The 25,115-nt window shown below is 34.0% G+C and overlaps 2 protein-coding genes and 1 long non-coding RNA gene across 4 annotated transcripts; 1 reads left to right on the top strand and 2 right to left on the bottom strand.

Moving 5' to 3' along the window:
• Positions 1 to 580: 580 nt before the first annotated feature.
• On the bottom strand, positions 581 to 3,265 carry LOC141648716 (uncharacterized). The gene is made up of 3 exons (XM_074457436.1): positions 2,492 to 3,265; positions 1,219 to 2,313; positions 581 to 934 (listed from the first exon to the last, which is right to left on the bottom strand). Exons 1-3 carry the CDS (start codon positions 3,263 to 3,265, stop codon positions 581 to 583), a joined length of 2,223 nt encoding a protein of 740 aa, XP_074313537.1.
• Positions 3,266 to 9,319: 6,054 nt separating this feature from the next.
• LOC141648717 (uncharacterized) lies at positions 9,320 to 10,261 on the bottom strand. Its single transcript, XM_074457437.1, has one exon. It carries the CDS (start codon positions 10,259 to 10,261, stop codon positions 9,320 to 9,322), a length of 942 nt encoding a protein of 313 aa, XP_074313538.1.
• Positions 10,262 to 22,345: 12,084 nt separating this feature from the next.
• On the top strand, positions 22,346 to 24,365 carry LOC141645944 (uncharacterized). 2 transcript variants are annotated; one of them, XR_012545237.1, is made up of 3 exons: positions 22,346 to 22,806; positions 23,158 to 23,368; positions 23,517 to 24,229. It is a non-coding gene; the product is annotated as an uncharacterized LOC141645944 (long non-coding RNA). The 2 variants fall into 2 exon arrangements; XR_012545238.1 differs by lacking the exon at positions 23,158 to 23,368 and having other exon boundaries at positions 22,351 to 22,806; positions 23,517 to 24,365.
• The last annotated feature ends 750 nt before the right edge of the window (positions 24,366 to 25,115 follow it).

Genomic DNA, 25,115 nt, shown 5'->3' on the forward strand with positions numbered 1-25,115 from the left:
CCCCTTGGCACACACAACCTATTACCATGAAACAAAAACCCTTCTTGTAGCATATATTTCTTACTCTGAGTTGAGCCTCCTTCTGTGAGAACAATCCACTCCTCAGAGAAGTCAGGGTCCTCCTTATACATCTCCTTCATGAATTCAAACCCAAGGACCTTATTACTAATGACAGTCAACAAAGAATGCCTCCTAGATAGGGCATCAGCTACCACATTCTGCTTCCCCTCTTTATATTTGCTTGAAAAGTTAAAGGCTTGCAGGAATTCTACCCACTTAGCATGCCTATGGCTCAGCTTGTGTTGGCCATTGATGTATTTCAGGGCCTCATGATCAGAATGCAACACAAATGGCTTAGGTTTCAAGTAGTGACTCCAATGTGTAAGAGCCCTTATGATTGCATAGAACTCTTTGTCATAAGTTGAATATTTCAGCTTGGCTCCATTCAACCTCTCACTGAAATAGGCCACTGGTCTCTGGCCTTGGATTAGGACAGCTCCTATTCCAACCCCACTGGCATCACACTCCACCTCAAATAGTTGCTCAAAGTCAGGCAGCTTGAGAATGGGAGTCTCACACATTAACTTTTTGATCTTCTCAAAGGACTGCTGAGCAGTTTCAGTCCATTGGAAGTCCCCTTTCTCATACACTCAGTAATTGGTGCAACAATTGAGCTGAAATTCTTAATGAACCTTCTGTAGAAAGATGCCAGGCCATGAAATCCCCTTACTTCTGTGATTGTTTGTGGGACTGGCCAAGTTTGCATAGCCTGAATCTTCTCCTGATCAACGGAAATCCCTCTTCCTGATATAATATATCCCAGAAATGCTACCTCATTGACCATGAAGGTACATTTCTCAAGCTTCCCATACAACTTCTGTTCCCTGAGTATTTTAAAAATCACTTCCAAATGTAACACATGTTCAGATTGACTCTGCGTAAATGAGTATGTCATCAAAGTATACTAAAGCAAACTTTTTCAAGGCAGGGCCTCAAGACTTGATCATGAGCCTCATGAAGGTGCTTGGAGCATTAGACAAGCCAAATGGCATGACAAGCCACTCATACAGGCCATGTTTGGTTTTGAAAGTGTCTTCCATTCATCACCTTCTCTTATTCTCACCGATGATACCCTTGCCTCGAGATCTATTTTTGAAAAGACCGAGCCCCACCGAGCTCATCCAACATGTCATCTAGCCTTGGAATAGGGAATCAGACTTGACTCGTGATGTTGTTTATAGCTCTGCTATCAGTACACATTCTCCAACTTCCATCTTTCTTGGGCACTAGTAAGGCAGGTACTGCACAGGGGCTCAATGATTCCCTTACAAATCCCTTTGTCATTAATTCTTCAATCTGATGTTGTAGCTCCTTAGTTGTTGTGGGATCACACCTGTAAGCTGGTCTATTGGGAAGCACAGAACCAGGTACAAGGTCTATGTGATGCTCAATGCCTCTCAGGGGTGGCAATCCACTAGGCAACTCAGCTGGAAAAACCTCCTTATACTTCTTAATTAGGGGTTGAACCTCTGCAGGTACATCTTTGTTCCATTCAGTGTTGGTCTCCCTTGATAGGAGAAACAACACAGGTTGCTCTTGCCTCAGCTCCTTGATCATAGCTGCCTCAGATAGAAATAGTACTCCATTAACCTCCTCAGGCATGTTAGGACTTCCATAACCCCTCTGGTTTGGTGGTAAGGGAGTCAGAGTGACTCTCTTTCCATTATGCTTGAAAACATAGACATTTTCCTTTCCCTGGTGAGTGGTATTCCTGTCAAACTCCCATGGTCTCCCTAGCAGTAGATGGCAGGCATCCATAGGAACCACATCACACAGCACTTCATCCTTGTATACCTTCCCAATTGAAAAAGGAACAATGCACTGCTTGTCAACTCTCACTTCAGATCCTTTGCTTAACCATCTCAGTTTGTATGGGTTGGGGTGCTCCTGAGTAGGCAAGCTCAGTTTGCTAACCATGATGGTGGAAGCTACATTGGTACAGCTACCCCCATCAATGATCAAATTACACACTCTCCCTTGGACAGTGCACCTACTCCTGAATATCATGGATCTCTGATCAGCTTCTAGGGGAGCTGGTTGAGAGTGCATAACCCTCCATAGGACCAAATTGTGCCCTGTGTCAGGGTGAGCCACAACTTGTCCTTGATCAGTTTCCCTCTCAGTTTCCATCCCTGTTGGAACCAGTGTCTCTTCTTCCTCATACTCAACTAGACCTTCCCTTTCCCATTCCTCAATCTCCATAGCTGTGAGAGCTCTGTTAGAAGGACAGTCCTTCTTAAAATGGCCAAAGCCCTGGCATTGGAAGCATTTGATCTTATCCCTGGATAAAGGTGGGTTGGTTCTGGGGTACATGGGTGCCTTCCCTTTGTCTACTGTTGGTTGGGTAGCTGGTTTAGGTACCTCAGTCATTTTGACACCAGTATAGGGTTTGAAAGTTGTTCTGGTGGGAAATTTGGGTGTTCAGCTTCACCTTCCCTAGCTTCTCAATTCTTAAGGCTAGGTTAACTGCCTCATCAAATGACCAGACTTGTTGCATTCTTACTTTGCCAGCTATCTTAGGGTCCAAACCCTCAATGAACCTAGCAATCTTTTGCTCAGGTTTTTCAGTGACCTCACATTGTAGGGTTAGTTGTTCAAAGCTCCTAAGGTAGGCCTCAACGATTAATCGCTCTTGTCTCAACTGAGTCGACTTAATAAAAATATCCCGAGTATAGTCTTTAGCTATGAATTTCTCCTTTAACTTCTTTTTTAACTTAAGCCAAGACCTAACTGGTTCCTTACCATCTCTAATCCTTTGGTGTTTCATATTCTCATACCAAAGAGATGCATAGCCCTTGAGTTTTAAAATAGCAACCTTAAAAGCTTTTCTGTCATCATAATTTTTAAACTCAAAGACTCTCTCAATAGATCTAAGCCAGTCTAACAAGTCCTCAGGATTTAAACTACCATGGAAATCAGGGATTTCTACCTTAACATCCTTATCTCTAGCCAAGTAGTTACCTTCTTCCATCATGGATTCTTCTGAATCTGAGTTGAGTTCCTCTTCATTCTGATGGTGTGGTTGGCCTCTTCCTGCTCCAAGAATACCTCTACCCCTGCCCCTTCCTCTGTAGGGTGGTGGTCTTCCTCTCTCTGGAGTGGGAATGTTTGCCATCACAGTGTTCACAGCTTCCAGGGTCACATTAACCAGGTTGGTTAACTGATCCATCTTTGCTTCCATTCCTGCTAACCTCTCCTCACTCATTGGGTTATTTTGTAGTTTTGATGTAGCTGGGAAAATGAACTGACCTCTCTCTCACTCAGGACTAACACAAGATAGGATTGTGTTATGGACCTAAGCTCTGATAACCAGAATTTGCAGTGTAAACTATGGGGATAAGCACAAATGGGACAAATCCTGAAACAGGCAAAAGAGCAATTTTCAGGGAATGCAATAAACTTGGGGATTTTTTATAAAAATAGTAAATGACCTTGAAAATTCATGAAACTTGGTGGTAATTTAGTTAAGAGGGTAAACTAAAACTGTGCCAATTCTCAGGATTTTACACACACTCCAAGTAATTTTAATAAATAGAAAACCAGACTGAAACAACAGAATTCTCAGACAGTTTCCTTAGAAGACTCTTGTGACTGTTTTGTGATGTTTTCTGGACACAAAGGAGGATATAATTATCAAATTTACTCTCAAGCAAGCACAGAGATTAAACTTAATAATTTAGGAGGATTAAGAATGAATTGTTCAAGCAAGCACAGAATCAATCCAAACTTAACCAGACAATGCACTTAAAATAGCTCAAGCAAGCACAGACCTATTCTAAGTAGCACCACAGATCCTTAATCACCTTCTAAGCAAGCACAAGAAGATATTAAGTCTGACTTATAACTAAGACTCAGCAAAGTTAAAAGATTTTGCAATATTTTGAGAGAAATCTCAAGGTTTTTCATTAATCAAAGTCTGAGTACAACAGACTGAGAAAGGGTCCTTATATAGGCCTTTCTGTGCAATGTTCAGTACATGATAAACCCTAGACAACTCCATCTAAGGGCCAGGATTAAACTTAGGAAGCAAACAAGAGTAGTGGACTTATTTTACAACGGATACAAAGGAAATTAAGGCAAACTGAACAAGAACAAAAGAGCTGCAGGTTGATAGTGACATGTTGTCAGTTTTGAAATCTTTGTATTTGGTTGTTGTGGGTCAAATGGCTTTAGTGCAGGCATCTTATATGGCTCAAGGCTCTATAAAATGAGTGCTGAATAGGCCAAGTTCTTCTTTGTTGAGAGTTTTCCCTTGTTTGGCCAAAAATGGCAACTTTACTTTATCTGATTTACCCCCCTGCAACTTATCTTTTCAGTCTGATTTTTGGTGTAATGCTTTAGGAATTTGGCCTGGCTCCTTAGGATTAATTTGTGACTAGTTGAACAAGGATTCAGCTGGCCAAGGTGGCTGCTGGTGGCTAGCCTGGCTGCTGCTCTTGTGGCCTGGTGAAGTTGGACTGGTAGTTGAGGTTGCCTGAGTGGTGTCACTGGCTTGAATTGTGCCTGTCATAAAAAGGGTGTTGGCCTGGTTATCAGCTCCTGCTGCAATATATATATAGTGTCAAGTTCAAATAAGTCCCTTATATCTTTTGAGTCCATAAGTCCCTCCCACAACCCTTGGATCATGCATGGTGGAAGGTTGAGATTGAAAGCAAAAAACACACTTAACACTAATTAATTCACTTCTCTCTCTAGTTTTAATAATACATTCACTAATTCATTATCATACACAATTAACACCATATTTTGTCTTATACTTCAAAGTTTATGAAAATTTTGTTAACATTTTTCCTGTTTCGGTTTTTTTCGTTTTTTTTTTCGAGACAAGTTTTCGACATTTTAGGATTTTACGAGTGTAATTCTAACAGCAAAAAGTGTAATTTTAAGGAATATTTTCGAGAATTTAGCGTTTTACAAGTTTTACTTCAATCTTTTCCGAGTGATTTTAACGAATAATATTTTGAATTTTTGTAATTTTATCACAAGTTATTGTAATTTAGCATTTTACGAGTGTTATTTTAATGACAAAAAGTGTTATTTTAGTGAATATTTTCGAGAATTTAGCGTTTTACAAGTTTAACTTCAATCTTTTCCGAGTGATTTTAACGAATAATATTTTGAATTTTTGTAATTTTATCACAAGTTATTGTAATTTAGCATTTTACGAGTGTTATTTTAATGACAAAAAGTGTTAAATTAGTCCAGGTAAGTGTAATTTCAGTCCAATGAGATTGTTATTTTTAGTCAAAGAGAATGTAATTTTAGTCCAGAAAAGTGTAATTTTAGTCCAGAAAAGTATAATTTCAGTCCACTGAGAATGTAATTTTAGTCCATTGAGAATGTAACATTAGTCTAATGAGAATATGAGAATATGACCAAGTCCATGAAGAGTGTAACATTAGTCCAATAGTAGTAAGTGTAATTCTAGCAGAAAAAGTGTAATTTTAGCCCAAAAAAGTGTTATTCTAGCAGAAAAAAGTATAATTTTAACAGAAAAAAGTGTAATTTTAGCGGAGAAAAGTGTAATTTTAACAGAAAAAAGTGTAATTCTAACAACAACAAAAAGAGTAATTTTAGCAGAAAAAGTGTTATTCTATCAGAAAAAAGTATAATTTTAACAGAAAAAAGTGTAATTTTAATGAAGAAAAGTGTAATTTTAACAGAAAAAAGTGTAATTCTAACAGAAAAAAGTGTAATTCTAACAACAAAAAGTATAATTTTAGCCGAAACAAGTGTTATTAGCAAAAAAAAAGTATAATTTTAAAAGAAAAAAGTGTAATTTTAATGAAGAAAAGTGTAATTTTAACAGAAAAAAGTGTAATTCTAACAGAAAAAAGTGTAATTCTAACAACAAAAAGTGTAATTTTAGCCGAAAAAAGTGTTATTCTACCAAAAAAAAGTGTAATTTTAATGGAGAAAAGTGTAATTTTAATAGAAAAAAAGTGTAATTCTAACAGAAAAAAGTGTAATTCTAACAACAAAAAGTGTAATTCTAACAACAAAAAGTGTAACTTTAGATCACTAGGTTTAACTTAAATCTAAAATTTAAAAAATAATGGAAAAAAAAACACAACACCCGGTCACCACCAATATTTATAGATCTAACATTAAAATAAAAGTACCTTTTAAAAAAACGAAATTTGTAAAGAAAATCTAAACTCTAAATTTTTAAAAATAATGAGAAACCAACAATCAAAACTAAAGCTTTTAAAAAAAAAAAAAAAAAAAAAAACAGGAAAACTTAAAAAGGAAAACACAAAACAAGAAAAGAAAAACAAGACACAACAAAAGTACAAAACTAAAACCATCGACACCATCAAAACTCTAAAAAAAAAAAAAAAAAAAACTATCTTAAACGCCAACAACCACCGCCATCTGACCCTATAACCACCCAAAACAAACGATACAAGCAGAGGACGACGACGAAGGAAGGTGAATGATTGTTGTGGTGTGCGTTAGGGTGAGGGAGTGGTGATGTTGGGGAGGTGGCGGATCTGGGGTGGGGGTGGGGGAGAGGTCGTGAGGAGGTTGGGGTGGGTGGGTGTGTGGTTGTTTCGGTGAGGGGTGAGGGTGTGGGTCGTAAGTGGTTGGTGTTTAATGCTCGTTCTTGGTGGTGGTTGCGGTATTGGGGGAAGCTGTTGGCGGGAGGTGGAGGAGGCTGTTGGCGGGAGGTGCGGTTCTGGGTTGGTGGCCGAGAAAAAGGAGGGTGGTTGAGGGCGCGGGAGTGAGATTGACGATGATGGTTGTTGGGTTGTCGTGATGGTCGGTAAGTGTAGGGGTGACGTGAGGCGGTGGTGGTGTTGTTGTTGATGTCGTAAGGTGTTGTTGTTGATGTCGTGAGGTGTTGTGGTGGTGTGTGGCGGTTTTTGCGACGGGAGTGGAGTAGGTGTGGAGTAGTTTCGGTGGTGGTGGTGGGTGTGGGTATGCGGTGGTGGTGGTGGGTTATTGGCGGTGGAAAGGGTAACAGCGGCAGCGGGGTGGGGATGTGGTGGTACCGGTGGGTTGGGTTGGAGAGAAAAGGGGGGGGGGGGGGGAATTTTTTGATTTTTTTGTCTTTGAATTTGTTTGATTTTTTAGAGAGGAGAGGTTTTTGAGAGATAAAAAATGAGTGAAATTATGAGATATGAGAGAGAAGTGGTGTTTGGAAAAGTATATACTCCCTCCTATTCTCAATAAATGTCCCATTTGCCATTTCCGTCTATTCACATAACTGTCCCATTTGCCTTTTTTGGACATGAATAATGACGTTTCTACCCTTTGCTTTTTTATTTATTTACAACCCATACCATCCCTAACCCAACCTATTAATATACTAACCCAAGCCCATTAATCACCCCTTCCCCTAATTAACCCAGCCCAATCCCTAATAGCTCCCGCCATATATACTAACCCAAACCCTAATCCTCTCATCCGTCTCTCTCTCATCCGCCTCACAAATCCCCTCCTTATCTCTCATCCGTCTCTCAAATCCTCTCATATTCTTCATCAAAAATGCTCACTGATCTGATTCTTCATCTAATTTGCATCTCCTTTTTGATCTTGATCAAAAAAACGACCTGATTCTTCATCAAATATGTGAACGGCTTTAATTTCTTCATCAAAATGATCTGATTCTTCATCAAATCCGCGAAATGTTTTAATTTCTTCATCAAATTTGCATGTCCTCTTTTAATCTTCATCAAAAAAACGGATGTGATTCACAAATTTATTTCTTCGCCTTTGATTAATTTCAAAAAAAATGGAAAAATCTAAACCTTTTTCTGGTTATATTGATCTTCGTAAAATGGAGAAGATCTATGAAGATTTCTATCTAAATGAGGGTGAGATGGGAATGGAAGATGAAGAAGTTGATGAAAGATCGTCTGATGTTGCTGCATGTCCCTCAATCGTGCCTGAAACAATCGTTGATGAAGGGATTGAGCAGTGGTTGGAAAAGCATGGATATCTAAAGCAAAGAATGCGGTTTATGGAAGAGTTTTGTAGAATCTGGCCTCAGTTTGGGGTTTTATTGGAATATGAGTATGAGGAGAAGGCGAAGGAACAATCAATTGATGTTGCATGTAAAAATGACGATCTTTCTAATTCAGATCTGGTATTAGATCCGGAGGTAGTACGAAAAAATGCAGTTCTTACTAGTTGGTTTATAAAGGAGCTTTCTAAGTATTGGCCTGGTTTTGATCCTACAGAGGAAGACGAACCGTTTTGAGGTTGATTTCTTTTACCCTGATCTGTTTTTTTTTTAATGGACTTGTGATGATAACTTTTTCGGCCGTATATACTCTGTTTCATCTTATTTTATCTACCCAGTGATCTAATGTTGAGGGTAGTTGGTTGGTTATCAATTTTGATGTTCGTATACAATGCCACCACCTTTTGTAGTGATGAGGCTGTGTATGTACATCAAAATTGAAGAGTTTTGTTTACAAAAGCTTATTGTACTCATTTGATCATTTCTGAAGTTCATATCCATATTAGTGTCACTGACTGAATATTACAAAAGAGTTGCAAAGTTCTACATTAAAACTGAATACAGTCAAAACATGTTCTTCAGTGTGACCTTCTTGATTGTTTGATTTGCTTGTTGCTTGCTTGATCTGCGCAAAAAATTGACTTTGATAACATATCTAGTCTTTGATAACTTCTAACAGTCCAAAATGATGCTTATTGTTGATGTTAAATTCTGCTTGTTCATTCCCCTGCACATAAATTTTCGAACCAACTACCAATGCTACCAACGGGGGGATTTTCCAACGTTGGGTCATTACTACTTTCACCTGCTTCAGTAATGGTGCCAACAGGTTCATAGTCCCCTGTTGGTTCATTACTGGTGCCACTGGTACTTGCTTGATTTTCTGCATTCTCTGTCAAACTGCTTAGTGAATGAACTAATTCACTTATTGTGCTTGGATCACCAACATTCTGTACATATTGTATGCATTCTTTCACTAAATCAATGTTAGCATCAAGATATTCAGGCAATAAACCTTCTGCTGCTAGTTTTGTCTTATGCATATGTGGAATTGGGTAGTCTATGCCACCTTTTTTTTTCATTACTTCTACCATACATGCTTGCAATGTTATCCATACATACTTCAGCTTTAGTGCATCTTGTTCTTCATATGCCTTGATTGTGTTCTTTGATTAACTCATCCAATTTGATTGCTTTTTTTTTTTTTTTTTGTTGGAGAGATTGTATTGACCTAAAAACCCCAAATCCAAGACATTCAAATCTGGTGAATTGGGTGTTTGATAGGCCAATTCAATCAGCCATCCATCCATCGATGTTCTTTGCCCTTTTAAAATCAACATCATCATTGCTAAAATGGGGACGGGCATTATCTTGTTGAATGATTATGCGTTTACTAACATTAGAAGGCCATTTAGCCTTTATAGCTGGCAACACACGATTTATTATCATGTCTTTTGTTACTTGCTTGTTTATAGACTCAATACACTTGGTTTCCATTGTTCCTGCTACTCTATTTTTTGAGTTTCGTTGTGCTGGTATTTCAACAACAAATGGCCATATTCCTATTTTGCCACCAAAAATTAATTCACCATTTGACCCATATAATGGTCTACCTACTGCACACATAAACATCACCTTTTCTATGAAACTCTTTGATTGTACACATCTATGTGGGTCAGTTTCACCTTTAGCCAAATAAAACCTTGTAGTAGGTTTAGTTTTAGAAAACCATTTCTCATCCATGTGAATAATGTTGCTTTGATCTTTGAAAACAATTCTTTTAGTGTGTTCATGATATACTAAATGTTGTAGACTGAAAATTAATCTAGCAAGTTTGTTTTTATCAGTCAAACCTGGTTTGAGTGCATTTGTGTGTGACCTGATTTGTTTTGACATCACCCATCTTGAAACGGTTGATTGGCTTACACCTAAGTGCGTGGCCAATGAGTGTTGTGTTGACCTATCCAGTAGATCAATTGATTTGAGCTTCTCCTCATCTAAAATTGCTCTTCCCTCCTTTTTGCTGCCTTTCTTTTTGCTGCTCACATTCACTGGTATGGATGATGCTCTCTGTTTTTGTGCCGCCATCCATAACCTTGTTATTGTTTTCCTGTCGACTGAAAACCTTGCTGCCACTTCATTGATAATACCATGTCTTGGTTTTCCATTTATGCTGTTATTCAATAGTGTTTCATTTATTTTTGATCTTTCTAAGTTGGTCAGATTCTTCATTGAATGTTGCTGAATTTTTTGTTTTATAGCTCTATCTTTTAAAGATGTTTTTTGGACTGAAGTTAGTAAATGAATTTTTTGTTTCACACCTGCTATTTATAGACAAAAGAACTTTGCACTCTTTTGAATTTTCGGTTTTGGCGCAAATATTTCACTCTTTGTATTTTGGCTCCATATTTCAATTTTGGTGCCAAATTTCAATGTTGGTGAGTTGGATATTTACATTTGGACTGACAATTTGAGTTTACTTGGCTTATGGAACAACTAAGACACGCCAATCAAGATGAAGTTAATCTGAAGTCCAATTTTCTCTTTCGATCTTTCAAGTTGGATCTGTAATTTTTTCCCGAGTTAATGTAATTTTATTTTAACTGTGCTGTAATTTTTTCCCGAGTTAATGTAATTTTATTTTAAGTGTGCTGTAATTTTATTTCAAGGTAATGTAATTTTATTATGTAATTTAATTAGAAAATAGAATGTGTAATAATTATAATGTCATTTTATTTGTAAGCGAAACTGTCTGTATATCGCAACCGTGTAATGAAAAAACAAAATTTCAGCAAAGTTTGGTTAGTTTTGGTGGGAAATCAGTTGGTGTGTAAAAAAGGAGGGAATCATTAGCATTTCATTATCAAATTACCCCTCTTAATTATAACACCCTCTCTCCTATAATCTTACCCCTACCTTTAACATTTCATTCTTTATCATTATTCCTTAATATTTGTGCCCTCCTCCAAATGGGACATTTATTGAGAATAGGAGGGAGTATATTAAATTAGTAGTTAATTAGGAAGAGTTAGTGATTAATTAGTATAGGTAGTGAGAGAGTGGGTTTAATGAGCTTTAATCCCCTCCTTTTTGCTTTCAATCTCAACCCTCCATCTTCCTCATCCAATGGCTCTAAAGGGAACTTATGGACTCACATGTAAGACATGGACTTTCTTGAACCTAATACTATATAGTATTGGGTTCATCTAAGTCCACCCACAAACCTTGAGTCCATAAGTCCTCATCCAAGCCCTTGGATGAGGAAGATGGGTGACTTAGATCAAACCTCCTAAATGAAGATTAATTAGCTAATCTAACTCTCTCTCTCTCTCTACTCTTTTTAATTAATCATTAACTCATCTCAATTAACCACTAATTAAATATATACACCTTTTCACTCACCCATTTCTCTCACATCTCACACAATTTCATTCCTCTCATCTCTCTAAAATCTAAATAAATCAAAAACCTCCAAAAATCACCCAAAAAAAACCCAATAAAATCACCCCAAATAATTCACCCTCTCTCCCACTAACCACCACCCCAACCCATCACACACCACCCCACCCAACACCCCACCCGCACACCCACCACACTATCCACCACCCACCACAATCGTCACCAACCATCCCGCCACCACCTTCCTCATTTCTTCCTTTTTTTTTTTCGGTCAGATCTGAAGTTTCTGATTTTGTTTTATTATTTTTTTATTATTTTTTTTTCCGAGTAAAGTTGTGTGTGGTGTTGTTGTGATGGTGGAGATGTGAGTCTTTTCTAACAACCGTCACCAACCACGCCGTCACCTTCCTTTTCGGTTTTTTTTCTTTCTTTCTTTCCGGTCAGATCTGAAATTTCTGTTTTTTTTTTTTGTTTTTTTTTTTGTTTTTCGAGTAAAGTTGTGTATGGTGTTATTGTGATGGTGGAGATGTGAGTCTTTTCAAAAAACAAATACTAAATGTGGTTTTTTTTTTAAAACAAGTATATTATTTACATTAACATATTTTAGATCTATTTTTTTTTAAAAGAAATTGTGATTTTTGTTTTAGATTTAGTTTTTGAAAAAAATTATAATTTGTTTAATTTTAGATCTAAAAAAAAGATCTCAATAAGTGGTTAAATTTTAGATCTTGTTTAATTTTGTGAGATCTTTTTATTAAAATTATATTTTTCTCTATTAAAATTACATTTTTCTCTATTAAAATTACACTTATTAAAGTTACACTTTTTTCCATTAAAATTACACTTTTATCCATTAAAATTACACTTTTTTTCTATTAAAATTATATTTTTTCTGTTAAAGTTACATTTATCTCTATTATTAAAGTTACACTTTCCTCCATTAAAATGACACTTTGCTTTATTAAAGTTACACTTTTTTCTTTTAAAGTTACATTATTTCCTATTAAAGTTACACTTTTTTCTGTTAAAATTACACTTTTGTTGCTTAAAATTACACTTTTTTCTGTTAAACTTACACTTTTGTCTGTTAAAATTACACTTTTGTTAGCTAAAATTACACTTTTTTCTGTTAAAATTACACTTTGTTAGCTAAAATTACACTTATCTCTACTAAGGTTACCCTCTCAATTACTAAAGTTTCACTCTCAATGGACTAAAGTTACATTTTCAATGGACTAAAGTTGCACAATTTGGACAATTTTGACTAACTAATGGAGTTATTAGTAATTTACACAAGACTAAAGTTACACAAATTTGGACTAAAATTACACAATTTGGACTAAAATTACACAATTTTGGACTGAAAATACAAAACTTGGACTATATTTGGACTAAAAATACACTATTTACGACTAAATTTGGACTAAAAATACACTATTTACAACTAAATTTGGACTAAAAAATACAAAATTTGGAATAAAAATACACTATTTACGACTATATATGGACTAAAAATACACTATTTACGACTAAATTCGGAGTAAAAATACACAGTTTGTACTAAAGTTACACAATTCATTTATTTTGAGTCATTGGGATTGTGCAATTTCAATCATTGTTCACTAAAGTGTAACTTTAGTAAATTAATAATGTGTATCTTTTATCATTTTATGAGTGTAATTTTAGTCCACAAAAGAGTAATTTTAGTACACAAAAGTGTAATTTTAGTCCAAGGAACTGTAATTTTAGTCCACAAATGTGTAATTTTTGTCCATACAAGTGTAATTTTTGTCCACGGAAGTGTTATTTTAGTCCATAAAAGTGATTTTTGTCCACAAAAGTTTAATTTTAGACAATAAAAGTGTAATCTTAGTCCATAAAAGTATAATTTTAGTCCACAAAAGTCCACAAAAGTGTAATTTTAGTCCACGGAAGTGTAAATTTAGTCTAAAAAAAGTGTAATTTTAACCGGAAAAAAGTGTAATTTTAACGGAAAAAAGTGTAATTTTAACGTTAAAAAGTGTAATTTTAACGTTAAAAAAAGTGTAATTTTAACAGAAAAAAGTGTAATTTTAACGGAAAAAAGTGTAATTTTAACAGGAAAAAAGTGTAATTTTAACAGGAAAAAAACTGTGATTTTAACCGAAAAAAGTGTAATTTTAACGGTAAAAAGTGATATCAACAAGAAAAAAGTAAAAAATGAGATTTAAAAAATCAAATCTGAAAAATGGTAAAACAAATCAAAGATCTAGTGAAAAAAAAAGTAAACAATGAGATTTCATAATTAATAGATTTAGTACTAAAATCAAACAAATATAAAAAAAAGACCAAAACATCAAAATTGAAAAAAAAAAAAACGCAAATGAAAAAAAAACGGGTCAATGAAAATAATACTTGATCTATTTTAGTAGATCTAAGATCAAAATAAAAGAAACTCACAAATTTGAAACAAGATTGTATAGCAAAACGATATTTGCGAAAAAAAAAACAAAAAAAAATAAAAACATCTAAACATTAATTTTTTTTTTTTTTTAAAAAAAAAGTCGTCGGCGGTGGTGGTGGGGATGGCGACGGTGGTGGTGTCAGGTGGGTGGTCGTAGGTGGGTGGTGAATGAGAAATAGATGAGTAAATGATTTATTTGGATTTTTTGGGTTTTTTATTTGTTTGGTTTTTGGGTTTTTTTTTTCTTGGGTTTTTTACTTTTTGGGGTTTTGAGAGAGAAGAGTAGTGAAATGTGTGAGATGAGAGAGAAGTGAGTGAGTGGAAAATATATATAGTGAATTAGTGTTTAATTATGCTGTTAGTGATTAATTAAAATGTGTAGGAGAGAGAGTGAAAAATTAGTGTTAATGGTGTTTTTTGGTTTCAATCTCCACCATCTATATTGGATGATCCAAGAACTATAGTGAAGACTTAGGGACTCAAAACACATGAGGGACTTATAAGAACTTTACTCTCTCTCTCTCTCTCTCTCTCTCTCTCTCTCTCTCTCTCTCTCTCTCTATATATATATATATATATATATATATACACTAATATAACTCTTCATCTTGATTGGATAAAATTTTCATAAGTTTGGTGATAGTTCTACAAATAACTTTATCATCTTCATCGGATAGAATTTGCATAACTTTAATTTATAATTTAAAATTTTATTAGGTAGTTAAAAAAGTAAAGTAAGACAATTTACAAAGTATTAATTTATGCCAATATCAAATTCCTGTGGTATTAGGTACTAATACACAAAGCAATTTTTACCGAGAGAAATAATGGGATGACATAAGGAATTGTAAAGCAACTAATAGTATTATTTTTACATATAAAAAGATGACCAGTGATCTTGTTATACTTACCAATTTAGTTTAGAGATGTTAAATAGTTAAACAGGGGTAAAATGGTCATAAGGAAAAAAATATGATTGAAATTTTCGTTTTGTGAAAAAAAAAAGCCAGTACTCTATATACGTTGTATTACTAACCATGCCAAACATGGTTAGCAACAAGATTAAACAAACAATATAAGATGAAATGAAAAATATGTAAACAATTGAAATAGAGTGAAATTAAGATAAGAAATATACCAACTTAAATTAAAGGAACAAACTTGGATTCAAAAATGGAGGATGAGTGTCTTTTTGTCTTCTAAAAGTACAGCCCAAAACTAATTGTAAACTAATAAGAGGAGAGAAATTCGAATAAATTAGAGAAGAATTAAATTAAGAACAAAGAAAGATTACAAATTTAATTAATGAGAAATTGAGAGGAAAAATAAGATGGGTTTTATATCCTCTAAATTATACTACTCTACTGTTTTCTATTACTCAAATGAAGCTGCGCCTAAAACTATTGTCTACCCTGTTGTATTGTTGTGTACACTGCCTTTGATATCCCCTCAATACAAAACATCAAATTACAAAACTACCCTCACTTAAACTCGATGAAAGAAATGAATTGTCAGGGGCTCAATAGTCTTTTCTGTCTTCCTTCTCATCCCTCTCAAAACTCAGCCAAGTGAATGTGTAAATCCAAAACTCGATTCACACAGAAAACACCGTGGATTATGAATATCACTGAGACAAATCAATGGGTGGCAGAAGAAGCTCGGTGCTCTGGTGGCTGTCGAAGTGGTGGACTTGGGTTTTGCTGCCACTTCGGTTGAATTTGTCGACCTTGGTGGTCAGATTGGTTGCAGGTCCCGGTTCAATCGCTCGGAATCGATGATGAATGATGGAGTGGTGGTCTTTGGCGGTCGAATCTGGCGGTTTGATGGAGATGAATCGAGACATGGTGGTTGTAGAACGGAGCACGGGAGAAATGGAGGTCAGGCGACAATGGTTCAAATTTATGGCGGTCGTACGGTGGCGGTCGCTGCGATTGTTGTTGCGGTGGCGAGAAGAGGGCGAATCGGTGGAGGAGCTGCTGGTGGTGGTTGTCGAATTAAACGGAGGTCTTCAATTGAAGGAGCAGCGGCGAATCGAGTTGATGTGGACCCGTTTTTATCCGATGTTGGTGAAGTGAACCGGGTTTTAATTCGAGTTCGGAATTAAGATGGAGAATTGAATTGGGTGGTTGTTGTGGTCGGGTAGTGGTGTTGATGAACGATGGTGATGGTGTATATATATATATATATATATATATATATATATATATATATATATATATATATATATATATATATATATATATATAATTCTTTGGAGATTTAGCTTAGGTAGGATTCAAAAATAAAACTCAATCTTTTTTGTAATTTATTATATCTCTTATTTTATTAGCTCAAAAATAATTATCTTCAGCTGATTTTATTATTAAAAATAAAAATCTTGTTTTAAAATAGTTGGAGTCTCTAGAATTGTCTAAAAAAAGCCTCTTTTATATATTATATATACTAGATTTAATGCCCGTGCGATGCACGGGCCACTTGTACAATTGTGTTTTATAAATAGTAGTTGAATAATAACTTGATACATACACAAAGACATTCCAATCCTTAGTATATGGTATGTACTCTATGTTTTGAAGTAACTATTTGCTTGGAGTTGAGATTATATGTTCCGCTTTTATATCCCATCTTCTGTCTTATTGCTTTTATCTTGTGACATCATCATTCATATAATAAAATTAATAGCAATTTGTCTTTAAGTTAATGATGTGTCACAAAAAGAGTATAGTGGGATACGAAATGAGACACAAAATGGGATAGAGTCTCTACTCTCATTTGCTTGTAATATATGATTAATATAGTCTATAGGTAAATTATAGTAGTATAGGTACTGAGCAAATATCATAGTCTTTTTTATTTCACAGATGAAGCAGTTGGTAAGCTAATAGTCTATGAGTAACATGAAGTAGTTGACCGGTAAGCTATTAAGGCTCTGTTTGGTAAGACATTTCAGGTATCTGATTTGGTCAAAATAGCTTATTTGATCGAAATTTTAGATACCTTATTTTTATAAAAGGGTTTGATAAGCAGCTTAATTAACATTAGGGATTATTCCTTAATATGAATAAGAAGGTAAGAAGTTTATTCTTTAATAAATTCTTACGTACACCCGGTGCACCACGTGACCGTACACCCTAGTCAATAAAAATATTAGAATTACCCACACTGTCCATAAATAATAAAGCAAAATCTTAGTGAAATATAATTAAAGGTTTACTAGTTTTAAACCCGTGCAAAATTGCACGGGTATGTATTTGGGCCGGTATTAATGTTTTTGGATGCATTTTTTTTTTTTTTTGCATTTCTATTGTACTTATCTAGTTGGTCTAAATCAGTGATCTACATAATTAATGTTAAAACTTGTTAAAAATACTTGTTCAAATGAAATGATTTAATAGGAAATAACAAATGATATTTTTTTTAAAAATATATCGTACTATCTAGTTTTTAAAAATTATGCATGTAGTTTATTCGCATTATATGTAATTCAATTCCGTAATTAAATGTAATTCCTTCTCGTAATTATGTAATTTTATCATTATTTTTTTTTTTTTAAATTATGTAATTCATTTATTTGTAATTAGTTTCATTTATTCCGATTTGTAATTCATTCCGCTTATATGCCATTAATTTCATTTATTCGAAATGTATAAAATTATTTCATAGAATTATTTCATAGTATTTGTTCTAAGACGGAATTTGTCGCATGTTTGTATAACCGGAATTCTGATAAAATAAATACATTGCATACTAACGGGTCCCACCATAACATGTATTTCCAAAAAAAAGGCTGAATTAATGACGTGGCACGCCCTGGATTAAGTATTGTCTTCTGAATTAATAAAGATAAGATCATTGGCTAGGGTGTACGATAATCTTGTACACCGGGTGTACCCAAGAATTTTTCTAATTTTTATTCACCAACTTATTTACGATCAAAGTTCGAAAACTTTGACCTCCCCGAAAAGAAAAGGAAAACATTATTTGAATAATCCTTTTCGAAAAAAAGAGAACATTATGATGAATAAAAGAGAGTATCTTGCTTATCTGTAATGAGCAAATCTCTCATATAGAGGCTAAATGCTAAAGAAATAGAAAGATCAAAGATAAATCAAGTTGTGATATTGCATGGATGAGCGAGCACCTTGGCGTTTGGATTTTGTTTCCCGTTAAAATATTTCTTCGTATTATTATTTCTACTATGAAATTAAAACCTACCTAGAGTTGGAGAAAGAATTTGAGTGCATGAGCAATTGACATAGATTACACGATTTACACCACAGCTAGACGTATATATTTCATGTCCATTACATTCACTACTACAAATCCAGACAACTACAACGCCCCTTTAACAACGCTTATTCATGAAAATCACCATAAGACATTATAGAACGGATGACGAGAATTTTACTAAAATTAATTACAACGGTTATGGTTCGATAACCGTTGTTATAGGTTTTAACAACAGGTCAAACATGCACAACCGTTGTTAATAATTTGGCGCAAAATTGGCGAAAAGTTAGTGAAAAGTAATTACAACGGTTATTTATAAACCCGTTGTTAATACCTTTTAACAACGATTTACTATGGACCCGTTGTTAATATATATATTCTGTAATGACAACGGGTTTTTGTTTAACAACCGTTGTTAATACTTTCCATACTATAAACCACACAAACACAGATCAGCTACAGTCACAAAACACAAACCTAACACAAACACAAACCTAACACAAACACAAACACAAACACACACACAAACACACACTTTCTCATCGTCTCTTTCTCTCTTTCTCATCGTCGCTTTATCATCTCGCCGTCACTATTGGTTTCATCGTCTCTTACTTTCTCTAATTATCAGGTAAATATGCATGGTTTAATTTTGGTTTTGTCATATCAGTCATTATTTTCTTTCTCTAATTATTTCATTTGCATGTGTTTTTATCGATCATTATGTTCTTTCTCTAAGTATTATTCGCTTAATTAGTTTTGTCACTGTTGTTTTTTTGCGTTTATTAGCTTGTAAAACAAATTAAATAAAATAAAACAAGGAAGAAGCAAGATGATAGAGAGGAATGCATGATAAACTTAATTAATATATATATATATATATATATATATATATATATATATATATATATATATATATATACATATATATATATAAATACAATGTATTTATATATATATATGTATATATATATATATATAAATACATAAATTAAAAAACGAATTACATTGATAAAAATGCAATTCTTAGATATGCATAGAGAGTCTTATTCTCTTCTATGATATCTATCCTCTCCTCCTTAGCTATTTGGAGGTTTCGTTCAGCAGTTGCTATATCGTCATATAGCTGCAACAACTGCTGCTCTGTCAAGCCATTTTTTTTGGCGTCCTTGAGTGCGGATCGAGCTTCCACAAGGTAGCTCCTGAACCTGTCCTCGATGTCGAGCAACCGGCGGATGAAACTCTTGTTGTGCTCGGTCATAGTAACAGTCTTACGAATGGTATCATTCATTGTTGATGAAGTTTGGAGTTTGTTTGAAAGATTTAGGGTTTGGAGTTTGTTTTAGCAGTAAGGGTTTGGAGATAGTGAGATAATGGAATGGTTGTTGAGATAATGCATGTATTTATATTAAGTAATGTGTCGTTTGGGTTGTTTTTTAATTAATATATGTTTAGGAAGTTGTGCCATCATATCTGCTTCAAATCTTATAACCCTTCTCATTCCATATATTGTCCATTCATATGCAGGAATTGGCAGTAATAATGCATGTGCATCGGAATTATAACGGGCCGTAATTATGCATGCATCTAGTAATATTTTTTTTTTTAAAATAAACAACAACGGTTATTTAAAAAAACCCGTTGTCTTTAGTTATAACAACGGTTTTTTCTACTGTAACCGTTGTTATAACTTTCCCAACAAAATTTAGTCACACTTTCCACAACGATTTTTTCTACTTTAAACCGTTGTTAATAGTTTTCACAACGGGTTTCTTAGAAAAATCAATCGTTATTAAAACCTTTAACAACGGACGCTTTAACAACGTCCGCTTTTTTATATAACAACGGTTTTTAACCGTTGTTATAGCCTGTATCTGTAGCAGTGATTGTTATTTGAGGAGTGGTCAAATTCTAATAATTCCATGAAATATTATATCAAGCTTACGAGCACAATTACAGTAAAGGGCACGCACTAAGGTTTTTTACAATTATTTTACAGCTCATCTTTTATTTTGTAACCAAAAAAGGATTATTTATCCAAATTATCTTGTGGGATAGAAAAACCGTAAATAATTAAGGACTTTATAAATAATACATATCTCTGTCTTAAACAATTAAACTGGTCAAATAGATGAACGGGACGAAAAGCAAAACGCCCAATGAATGATAAACTCTTGTCCCGACCAAATATATGGGATAATATACTACTCCATAATATTTAATCCATATTATGCTTAAAATCGATAATCATTGTTAAGGGAGACAACCTGTATAATGAAAAATCAAAGAAATTGTCATTTACATTATCATCATCAGCAAACTTGATTGACATAGCATAATACAATTTTGTCATCCATTACTACTCTTCTTCATAAACATGATAACACTTATGAAAGTAAATCATAAATAAAGATTTTCTTAAAAAGTGGATATAATTACCGACTTACCTACACTAATAGGGTAATAACACAGAGTACAAACTACTAATCTTATTGTTGATGTTGCATTGATTCAATACCGTTGTTCAAATTACTATCCTTCGTTGTTTCCTGAAAAATATATTCGGTGCGACAAATATTAACATAATACATAGCAAGCAAAATTAGAGAGCCGTGCTCAATTTTTGGGGAGGGGGAACATTTAATGGTTCAGAAGAATTCATGGCATGAGTTTATATACACAATTATATCCTAATTCCAACCAATTACGCTTACATACATAATTAATAATATAATAATACAATTTCCCTCAAAAAAAAAATAATATAATAATACAATGATACTGTTAATGAATGATTTTTTTTCCATTTTAATTCTAATACGGAACAAACACTGATTATTTTACTATTATATTCTTATAAATTTACGTTAAAACTATATTTTTAAATTATCAACTTTTTCGATTGGCTGTTAGAATTTCACAAAGTTTGGAGACTTTCTCGTTGCTCGAAAAAAGCTTCCTTTAGATTTAATGCACGGGCCTATTTGTAATTGCTCTGTTAAGTGTTTTCATGGTCGCAACTATATACTACTTTGCTTGTATTGATATACGTATATGTATAAATGTATAGTGTAACTGTTTATTATAAACACGAGAATTTACTTTTGTCTCATCTATCTTTTCTACTTGTTCCATCCTAAGCTTAAGACGAAGATATACCCATCTAAAATAAGAATTTCTGTTAAAAATAATGAAGTAACGTTCCTTATTTGCAAGTCATCATCTCTACCCAAAGTTTATTGCATGTTACACTCTTACTAATTATACATCCCTAAATTAGGAGAGACGGTTTCTTATAAGTTATTAAGATATGACTCTTTCGTAATTGAAACTTTCATTACATTAAAATAATACATTCTCGGAGTTTGAGATAATCAATAACTTTAAGAATTCTCAGAGTTTCAGATAATGAATAGATTTCGAGCGATTAAAATAATTCGATTGTTTTAGCGTTTAGAATGATTATTAAATTTAAAACGTTATCGATTATCTGGAACTCTGAGATTGATTATTCTTGTGACGTGCTACTTGTTGAATCTTTTGGGATATTTTTAATTAGATTAAAATTGATTTTTACCATTTTTAATGAGAATATGTTGTTAATTTTACTATATAGGCATATTCCTAGGAGCACACGTTAAAAAACTCAACTAAAATTTTAAAGGAATTTTATAAACAAATGTGTCCATAATCATTTTTATTCCAACCTACTCTAAAGTCTAAATTATTCATCTAACTCCTCTATTCCTCCCACATCAAAACGCATAAATGAATCTTCATTTCATCAAAACCTGATCTACCCAACAAATGAATCCAAAATTAATTCCCCATAGCTTATTGGTTTATGACTTCATGATTAGCATCGTTAATTACCGATCATACTTCTACACTTTCCTTCAATCTCAGCCGCCCAACCGGGTTCTAACATCGGGATTGATGCGATTAAAGTCGAAGGCTCGTTTCGTTTGCTTATTGTCATGCATTGGATCCGTCTAAAGGAGTAGTTATTCCAAGGCCTTCAAGATACAAATTTCTTTTGAGTCAATAAAAGGGTATTAATGCCTCATTTAGTTGGGTGTTTATTACCATTCATTTGTAGTTTTAATTCTGCATTTAGAGGCCTTAATTTGTCCAAGATTAATGGTCTTAATTAGCTATTAAGTCTATCATTAGTTGTCTTTTGGAGTGGTCCAAAGACGTTGGTCTTTAGAGGCTATTTATAGTCTTTGTTGTTGGCAATTTTATTCATTCAGAAGTTTTATCAATCAAGTTAAGAATTTCAAACAAAACCATTGTTTTTATTTGAGTATTTTCAAGTAAAACATAGAAGTTGTGTCTACAATTTCGAAAGGTTGATCTCAAGCGTCGTCTTGTGAAAAACCCGATTAACTCTATCGGTGTAGAGCGTTAATCTCTTTGTTAGACTATCGGTGTAGTTTAACATTGTCTATCCCCATTGTTATTGTTATAGGTCTAACAATAGCAAATATCCCATTGGTTCGATTTATTTACATAAATCGAAACAAATATCCTTACAAATCAGATCGGGTCGTACCTAGTACGTTCGGATCTTGTTTGTTCTTTCTTTGTTTCCGCTGCACTCATACGAGTTTTATCCTCTCGAGTAAAATTCGTATCAGGGATGCTCCGCCGTATATCATGTAACATCGAGTAAACTTTTGCTTTGGTCGCAGAGCTCTGGGCTGAGGTAAATCAATTGCCAACTTAATTTCATTACGATAGTTACACATCTAGATATATACCTAATTAAATATATTATGTTGAACTCTCGAATTAAAGTTAATTATAATTTGAATAAATATAAAAGGTAAACAAATGACTTAACCGAAAAAGTGTTGTCTTTAAAACGAATGACGCTGCTATTTAGTTTTCGTAAACTTGAAACTTTAATTCATACTCCGTTGTTTAGTCAGGTACACAATCGTCTCAAAAAGCAACTGTTATAGCTTGTTTTATCCATGAGATATAATTTATATTTGAAAAAACTTCTTTACGGACTATCTTCCTCTTGTGAATCATGTACTCTTTCATCATCCAGGAGATAGAATGCAGATTTGAAAAAACTTTTAATGTTCCTCGTATGACTCTCGTACTCCTGGACGGAATCGTCGATGTAAAACTTTAGTCATCACTATCCTTGGATAATTGTAAACTGGTCCGCAGACTTAGTCGAGGCGGTGCAGGCCTCGTCCCAACTTCTGTATAGTTGGCCATATGATTGTTTATCAAGTCATCGGTGTTATTTAAAGGTTTAAGTATTGCTCTTTCTTTTAAATAATCCACATCTTTATGGCTGTTTTCAAATTCTGGGCATATTTTACCAATGTATTATTCTGGTATCTCAATCTATGTTTTTTCAGTGTCATTCTCATCGTTCTGATCTTGCCTTGGCTTCAGGTGCTCCATCTCCCATAGAGAACCAATCATTGAATGCTCGGCTTCTTTCTCGCTTATCTGGGTCATTGTCACGATCTGAAATTCTCGTGCTTCTCTGAAGCGTGTATACCGTGCATTCGGTCTATATGTATGATCTACTTAGATGCTTGTCAGATGTCCGCCAATTAGTAAAATTGTTTCCCCCCCAAAGAACATAGATTTTGCTAGTGGGTCTTTAAATGCAATTATGTCTCGCATTGTACGATCGAGTGTTTCTATAGCAAATATGTGGTCCATTGGTGCCGTGGCTTGTCCTTTCTCCTGCCAGTAGCAAGGTGTGCCATTGTTGCAATTAATTTTGAGGAAGATTCGTATGAAATATGGAGTAGAATGGTGTGGGGGAAACCAAGGTACAAAGACCTGTATTTATAGTCTATGTAATCCTAACCGAAGTTGACTCATATTATTTATTATTCTAAGGTGATTGCAGAAGATGTATTTCTAGAGAAGACTACAACATCTGGAAGATTCTATTGCCTTGGATAAAGGAGGGGAAGGAGTGTTGGAGTGTAACACTTCACAATTGATATATTATACGTGTATATGCATATGATTAGGACTTCAGATTTCATATACGATTACGATTTAGTAGTTTAGGCCTGTGGGAACTCTATTGTGATACACGGATTTTTTTTATTATTTGATTGTTTTAGTTATTTAGCATTTTTTATTTTATTGAAGTGTTTTACAAATATTAGAGACTTTAATATCGCTCGAAAAAAGCTTCCTTTATTAATATAGATAGATAGATAGATAAATATATATATCGAAGCTGATTTCATTATTAAAAATAAAAATCGTGTTTTAAAATAGTTGGAGTCTCTATAATTGCCTGAAAAAAGCCTCTTTTATATATATACTAGACTAGATTTAATGCCCGTGCGATGCACGGGCCACGTGTAATATTCTGTCTTATAAATCACCAATAACTATTACAAATTTCAAGTCATGCCAATAAAGAGGCTCGAACTCCATCACCAAATTAACTAAATACTCACCCTACTACTCGTACATTTCTAATTCGCCAACGAAATTAATACGTAGTTAATATGAGGTAATAGTACACATAATTTTTCATTCAATCATAGGCCATACCCAATTCATCCTTCCTTTATTGGACCCATTAAAACTTTGGAGAGACGGTCTTTTAATAAGTTATTGAGAGACCAGTTTTTGTACTCTTTTATTTGTATTTCGTGACCCTTTTGTTGTTGATCGTGACATAGTAATTTCGTACCTATTTACATAATAAATGTATCCATTTTATCTTTAATCAGGACTTGTACCTATTTAATTACCGGATTTGTACCTATTTAATTACATTTAGTACCACTTTTTCTTAAAATTTTAAAATAGTCTCTCTCAAGAAACTTATGAAAGAAGCGTCTTTCAGGAGACCTACTCGGTGGACCTAACATGAATGAGTAGTATGTTCAATAGAATTCCATTGTAAATAAATTTCTAGAGGTGGTAGGCATGAAGTAGATGTGGTAACCCAACTTATAAATATTGTTTAGTTTATAAATCGCATACATTTCTATTCAACACCACCATATCTCC

Source organism: Silene latifolia, chromosome 3, assembly GCF_048544455.1.
Source record: "Silene latifolia isolate original U9 population chromosome 3, ASM4854445v1, whole genome shotgun sequence".
NCBI lineage: Eukaryota > Viridiplantae > Streptophyta > Magnoliopsida > Caryophyllales > Caryophyllaceae > Silene > Silene latifolia.

What these genes read in the sequence shown, in the direction of transcription:
- LOC141648716 (XM_074457436.1), bottom strand. Translation starts at nt 3,265, where the DNA reads ATGAGTGAGGAGAGGTTAGCAGGAATGGAAGCAAAGATGGATCAGTTA. An exon ending in GAATTGAGAAGCTAGGGAAG is followed by an intron (nt 2,314 to 2,491) that starts GTGAAGCTGAAC and finishes TTCCAATGCCAG; the next exon opens with GGCTTTGGCCATTTTAAGAA. An exon ending in TAAACAACATCACGAGTCAA is followed by an intron (nt 935 to 1,218) that starts GTCTGATTCCCT and finishes TCATTTACGCAG; the next exon opens with AGTCAATCTGAACATGTGTT.
- LOC141648717 (XM_074457437.1), bottom strand. Translation starts at nt 10,261, where the DNA reads ATGAAGAATCTGACCAACTTAGAAAGATCAAAAATAAATGAAACACTA.